The following is a 7,683-nucleotide window of genomic DNA, read 5'->3' on the forward strand; positions in this document are numbered from 1 at the left end:
GGAACCATGTTTAATGTGAGGTTGATGTACTATCTTGACATTCAGAGCAATATAAATTATATCAAGTCTCAAGGTGAATAGTTTTCCAGCAATTTATTTGTTGACCAGATGAATTATACAAGATGGATTTTTATAAATCTATGGTTGTTGTCCGTAAATTCCTTCATCCTAGATGGATAAGTCGATGGTTGTAATCAACACATTCCTTGAATATGGTTGATTTATCCCAGCCAGTTGTACATTATTAGCATGTAGGTCTTCATTAAGATGTACTGACTGCATATATAGTAAAAATTTACTCTTGGAGAACACATGTTTATAATATTTAGATAAAACATTAAAATTTGCATATATTTACCTAATTTGTCTGTGATTTATAAAATAAGGCTTAAACTAATATTCACAGATATGTGCTTGCATGAATTTGTGAAATGTTCTGTTCTTGTCATGTGTATGTTGCTAACATTATTTAACAGCATTCAGTAATCTTAATTTGTACATACATGAGAGAAGATACAAAAAAATATATATACCTGTAAAGTGTAACTGTTATAAGAATCCTAAGAAGTTTTGATAGCCTTACCACCTGTGTGTACATACAATAACCATGATCTACCAATGTTTCCCAGATACCTTAAGATCGAGGTTAGATTTTGGTCCTGGGCTGGGCATGAAGAAGTCCTCTAGTCTGGAGTCCCTGCAGACCATGGTTCAGGAGGTGAGTACTTGTGTCTTGGGGGTGAAACTTTTTTACCATACCCACCAGTCTAATGTTATGTAGATCGACTTCCATAGTACTGCACCTCTAGCCCTATGTATTATGCTCTCAGTTACCTTTAGCCCTATGTCTTTTGCTCTCAATTACCTCTAGTCCCATGTATTATGCTCTCAGTTAGCTGTAGCCCTATGTCTTGTGTACAATATCTCCAACATCATGTGCTATGTATGGCCTTTTGTTTTTGTACCAAAGTATATCATGGGTAATTATATCCTCCAAGCTGGGGTCACCTTAAACACTATTTGGAGTCTAAAAACACAGTGCAAGAATAGTTTATTATTATTATTATTATTATTATTATTATTATTATTATTGCATTAAAAATTAGTATTAACAAACATTAGTGCTTTGAATATTTCATTGATATATTTCCACTTACTGTTCTCTGTACTGTATTTGACTTAACTTGAAAATTAATTAAAGATTTTTAATTTTTCCATAATAATCCTTGTACGTAATTACTGTAGGCAACTCTGCGTTTTTCATACTAGTGATCAGTCAGTGAGAAGGAGATTTTAGTATTTTGTTTACTCTTTTGTTTCTTATTGATGGGAGAACTTTTCTTACTCAGATGGCCTTAGAGGAAGAGGGGCATAGGATGGGCTCAGGCCGGGTACCAAGAGGGCGAGGCTGCAATGAGAGCTTTCGTGCCGCTGTTGACCGATCCTATGATGTTCCTCTCAATGGCCTGCGTAACAAGATGGAGACACGTAAGTTTTAAGAGAGAACGTTGGAACCCCTTTATAACCACCTCTAATGTGATGAGGGGAATTGGAACTTGACAGACGAACATTTATTTACAGAGCCTTTTTTAACACACATCTATACTGTACAATGTATTTAGATAAGAAGCAGTCATAGAATTAGTTATTTTGTCAGCTTGAATAATTCTTCCCTTAGTACATCTTAAGATTTTGACTCTATTCAGATATCTGTAGTAGGTACTGTACTTTATCTGACTCATCTCATAATGTATCTTGTTATTGTTATAGTGTTTATAAGTCTGTTATTCATTATGTTTGTCTGAGTTTGTCTGTCATCATGTACAGGATTGTGGATTAAAGAAATTGTTGGAATACAGTGAGTTCTGCTATAACGCGTGTTTTGATAACGCGAATTTGCTCTAACGCGGTTTATGAATTCGGAACAATATTTGTATAACGCGAACGCTTGTTTGCTATAACTCGATTTTTGCTTACTATTTCTCCAATTTTGTGGTATTAACTGTGAATATGGTAAAGAAGAATATCTCCAAAAAGCGTTCTGATGATAGAATTCCCGGTGATTATCGTAAAAGAAAGGATATAACACTTGAAGAGAAGCTCGATGTTATCAACCTCAAAATCACCCTTCTCCCCCATCAAGTTACATTCATATTTTTTCAAGGTAAAGTGTTAAATTTACTGTATGATTTCATTATTAGATATGAATGTAACATTTATTTAGACTGTGCTATCCTTTGTGTTAGGCTAACTACTAAATTTTTTCGATTTCGAGTAATCTGCACCTAACCCTATTTTCTCCATAAGCCCTGTTATTTCTATTACGCGATTTTCTATAACACGATATTTTACAAGAACACAATTATCGCGTTATAGCAGAACTACCTGTATGTTTTAAACTATAAGGACTAAAAAAAAAATATTTACCTAGTTTATATGTCTTCAACTTGTACGTCCCTGAAGTTTCCATTGTTCACCCATACACATAAGATTCCTGGGTTCAGTACACTTAAGATTTATATAGTAAATTTTTTCTTAGGACAGAGTGTAAATTTCCTCAGAATTTACACTCTTGTATTGCTTATTTGCACAGTTTTTGACGCAGCTTCTCAGATTACATTGTGTTAGAAATTACACAGTTTGTACACATAATGCCTATACTGTACTGTACTACACTGTACCTTTCCAGTTCTGTTAATAGAGTATAATGTATAAGTAAGTGAATTTGCATGAAGTCCCTTTAAAAGTAATTTGGCATATGACAGATTGACCACTTTTTCCCTGCTTGAATCCTTGACTTACAATTACAAAACAACGTCCTGCACCATAATTAACTTGACAGTGAATAATTAACCAGCATGATCTCGGTGATCAACTGAACGACAGGGTGTAGGAACTAATCTTCTTTCACCAGACTAATACTGTAATGTAGCTAAGGTTATCCTCAGGGCTACAACACACACACATACACACACATGCATAAAGATTAGAAAATTGGGTTTTGTTTATTTAAGTTCACTTCACCTTCTAATGAGTCTAAAAGAAGCCTGTAAGTGAGCTTTTATACAGGAGACTAATGCACGTTATGCCAGTGAACACATTAATGTCTGGGTAAATATCCTTAAATAAAATATTTTGCTGGAAGTAACTAATATATTCAGTAGTAAAAGATTTATTCTGTACACCAGACACTTCTCAATCAGCTGAGGTAAATTTGTGCCTATAGTATTTAGACATCGGAAAATACAAATCCTTGCGACATATTGATGAGAAATCGTTAAGTCTTATACATGAGAACCTGCAATGTACACAGGTAAATCACAGGTGAAAATTGTTGACATCGTTAAAGTTTTGTTTACGTATACTGTATGTAGAAAATCCAAGTAGAGTTCTGCATAGTTTTAAGAATTACCAAGTTGATGCTAATTACTCATTTTTCTCTCCCTTCCAACCTGATCCTTCATCCATTGTTCTTGGACATGGACTACCTACATACCTACCTACATACGTTTGCTTGGACTTGGCCTTGACATCACTTGACCTGATGGGACCTGGATGGAATATGGTGTTGTTCCCTGTTGGTGTGACCTTCACCACCTGACATGTCAAATTTGGGAATTGGTGATGATGAATTCACTGTTTCTTGTGGGTAACACATGACTTGATATATGCACTGCTTCTGCACAATTTATTTTTGTGTGTGTTTGACGATTTTGCAAATGGACTGTGGCACTGATTATTATTTTCCTCATTGTTTTTGTTTAATGTTTTATGTTATGCTGTCTTTATTTCATTCTTCATGTGTATGGTTATCAATGCATGCTATATATTTGTGAATGTCTAATACCCATGTTGATTAACTTTTGTGTCTTTTGCTGGTCTACATCTTTCTTTATATGTCATCCCACAATGCTCAGTGGGGAATCTCACACCTGAAGAATATTTTGCTTGTTTAGTTGCAGAGGAAGAGTCCGAGTCAAGTGGCTCAGGCTTTGGGAGAGGTAATAGTCGACAGTCATCGGTAAATTCTGCGGCGGACGACAAGCACAAGAAAGTTGGTAAAAAGAAACCGGGGCTCTTCAAAGGTCTAGGGTCCATGTTCAGGTAAGACTGATATTTATTAAGGTGTAGCTGCAACCCTTTACTTATTGATGTTATTTGTCTTAAACTTTGTTCTTTTTCTTCATATATCCTTTCCATCTTTGCATTTTATTAATGTTATTTTATTATTTATATTTTCTGAATCATAATTGTTAGGAAGTTGAAAGTTCTCAAGGTGATTAAGGCTTTCAACATGTTACATGTGGTTAGTAAATCCATATTAGGATGTTAACACATTTATCCAAAGAAAATTTTATATATTTTCTTTGATATTAATATCCACCAGGTATGTATTAGTACTGTACAGCATAAAGTTGTTGATATTCAGTAATCTAGTAAGAGAGTGGAAGCAGTACATTGTGTTTAAGTGAAATGATAAAACCTCACAGTTAAGATCATGTCAGGAAGGTCAAATATATATGGTAATTACCTGTATTGGCGATGATTGTTTCCGTCAACATGTCAATATATATTATAATGGTTTTTATTAACAATAAAAAAGTTGTAGAGTAAGTGTTCCAAACATACCAGTAATATGTCTTTAAGGGGAAGAGATGATTTAATGTAAGGCAGTGTAATCCTCCCTTGAGCATATTGTTCCTTAGTTGAACCTTTTGCCAAATTCTTAGTAGTTTCAGTTGTCATTGCAGTTTTGAATTATTTTCTGTAATTTTCCAAAATATTCAAAACTACTGAACCACTTCATATAATAAGTTTTATCATTCTACATCTTCAGATTTGGTAAGCATCGTAAAAGTGTGGATAATACCAGTGGACTGCCAATTAAGTGTGATAGAGAGGGGGAGAGAGGAGAGGGTCGTACGGAAATGGACAGAGCGGAAATGGAGAGACTAGCTGCTGCCCGACGGTTACAGCAAGAAGAGCACGATCACATGCAGGAGCAGTACAGACGCCTCATTGAGAATACTTCTTGGGCCTCTCAGGTAGGACTTTTAAAGCATCAAAGCTCTTTACATGAATGGATATCTCTTCTCACATGATTAAAGTAAGCTTTCACACAGCTCATTTCCCTTTAGATGTGCTGGATAATAGTGGCCATTAATTAGGTATGAAGTTATAGAATAGTGAATCCTTGGTAATAGATATCAATTAATTTAAAAATAAGTCCTATCAAGATAGTATTAAGAGAAATAGAAGAAAAGGTCCAGGAAAGCATTTAAATATTTGTTATATACAGTACAGTATATACATTGCAAAGTAGTTCTGACGGTATAGTTTTAATATTGCAAACATTATAAGAAACTCTTCCCCTCGGCAGCAGCAACAACAGCCCCCACAGATGCGAGGAGAGGATGGAGAGCCATCACGGTCAGAGCGGATGCATCAGTTAAGAGCGGAGCACCAACGCCGTCATGCTCAGAGGAACCGAACTTACCCGACTGATGACTTGGAGGAGCGATATGAAAGTGCCCTCAGACAGGTACGTTGTCACAGCCACTAACTCCATCCAGACAAGTCGTCAAGTTTAATAAAAAAATTTCTTTACTTTGCAGAGTTCAGGTTTGTTACTTTCATCTGTTGTGGATATTGTTAGAAAAAGAAAACAGACTAAGATGTCATGTTTTGTTTTATAGACTTTGAATGTATTTATTTATTTATTTTTTAATCAAGTGTGAATCCTTATATGAACAAGTTATTCCCAAATTATGAACTCCTCCTTTTGTTGTGAAGGGTCAAGAGAATACCTTTAAAATATAATTAAGACAATAATGAGTGTTAAACTTATTTTACTTTTGGGTTCACTTTTTTCAACAGCATATCTAAGCTTTTGACACCGTATATTGACCTTTATATTATCTTTAAGCTTTTATAATGACATTTAGATGATTTTTTTCCTTCCTTATAAATTACAGGCAGTGATAGGAGTTAAGGAATAAACTACCTGGGTCTATGGTTTATACGTTGTTAACCCAAACACTTACATCCTCTCTTTATTTAACCAATAAACTTATGGTGTGTGTTATCTCTATTTTCATTATTTAGTAGATTAATCAACAGAACCATTTTAGATATTCGGTGAGGTCACAACACACTGTAGCATGTCACAGCTTCTGTCTCTAATAAAATAGTCTTTATTTTATACCATCAGTGAGGGTGTATGTATGAAACTTCTTAAAGTCAAGTACTACTCTCTTATGATAGCAGTGGCATGGTATTAAAATGAATAAGATGTATGTATGTGTTTTTAAGAGTGAATGTGAAGTCAGCAGTCATGCCGGAAACGTCCATAAAAGTTGCCATGTGTAATGGAGGAGTTGTGTAACCTGTGGTTCTCTCATCTTTTGATCCTGGACCTCAGAGCTTTTTGTTTCATTGTATTCTTGTGTGTTGCTAATGCAGATCAACACCATGATTTTCTGAGTGTGTGTGTGTGTGTGTGTGTGTGTGTGTGTGTGTGTGTGTGTGTGTGTTATTTGTACACACCAACACTGATTATCTTGGTGTTTGTGTTTCTTGTGAACATCAACACCATGATTTTCTGAGTGTGTGTGTGTGTGTTGTTTGTACACGCCAACACTGATTATCTTGGTGTTTGTGTTTCTTGTGCACACCAACACCCTGATTATCTGGGTGTAGCAAGTCCTAAAAATACCATAAACAGCTTTCTAGCATTCCTAAAGAAACACTATTGCTAACCTTGTCCAAAACATGTGTTGTATTGGTGTAAGTTAAACCCATGAGTCCCAGAATTCTTCTTAAACACTCATTCTTGATCTGGCAACAGTTTATTTTCCCTTTGTACTAGTTTACTGAAGAAAGTGATGAGTATTATTGTTCTAAGTGGTAACATGATATGTTAGTGCTCAGTTTATACAGATGTATGTTGGTGATGCAGTGCTAAATAGGGAGAGTGTAAACAGTGGATATGGATTTTTCAAGTAGTGATCATGTAGTGAGAACAGTGTGTGATATGTGCGTGTGGAGAGGAAGTGGATGGAAGTGGAAGTATACCACAGTAAGATGGAAGGGAGGAGGGTAAGAGGGAAAAGTTGAATAAAAAAATAAAAAAATAAAGAATGAGGGAATAAGTGGACAAGAAAGGTGTTAACTTGGAGCAATGTATGAATAGAAATATTTGGCTCTGACCTGCACTTAAATATTGATAGATAGAGATATGTTAGCTGATCAACTGAAAGAGGTAAAGCCAAGGTCTGTAAACAGTTAAAAATCATACAAATATACCAGTGGACTACAGTGCTTGGCTCAGATACCACTCATAGGTCTTAGTATTGCAGTAGGTAGGAAATTCAGTATAAGGGAGAATAATTGTTGTCTCTTTCTTTAACACAGTTGTATTACAAAATTTAGCAGGCAGTAATATTTAAGTGTGTTCTGGGATTCATTGGTCATCTTCAATTCTGTGTGAGTGTGCAGCGCTTTGAGCTCGTTTCTCCCCAAATTGTTGCAGGTGCTCGAAGAGAGAGGAGACTCGGAGGCTGACAAGGCTAACAATAACACGCTTAACTCTACTGACACCAAGCCGCAAGTAATGTCCGAGAGCAATGTGCATAGGCACTCAAAAACTCCCAAATCCACACCTTCATTATCCTCTTCCTCTGC

General features: G+C 35.5%; 1 protein-coding gene across 1 annotated transcript in view; it reads left to right on the forward strand.

Moving 5' to 3' along the window:
- The window catches only part of LOC121867419 (partitioning defective 3 homolog), a 46,213-nt gene that overhangs the window by 24,444 nt on the left and 14,086 nt on the right, over positions 1-7,683 (forward strand). Inside the window, 6 exon segments of the mRNA XM_042367330.1 lie at positions 630-718; positions 1,350-1,488; positions 3,918-4,104; positions 4,838-5,045; positions 5,381-5,542; positions 7,532-7,683. The exon segment at positions 7,532-7,683 is cut by the window's right edge and continues 1,105 nt beyond it. Of these exon segments, the coding sequence (XP_042223264.1) occupies positions 630-718; positions 1,350-1,488; positions 3,918-4,104; positions 4,838-5,045; positions 5,381-5,542; positions 7,532-7,683 (937 nt within the window).

Source organism: Homarus americanus, unplaced genomic scaffold, assembly GCF_018991925.1.
Source record: "Homarus americanus isolate GMGI-L3 unplaced genomic scaffold, GMGI_Hamer_2.0 scaffold23598, whole genome shotgun sequence".
Classification (NCBI taxonomy): Eukaryota; Metazoa; Arthropoda; class Malacostraca; order Decapoda; family Nephropidae; genus Homarus; species Homarus americanus.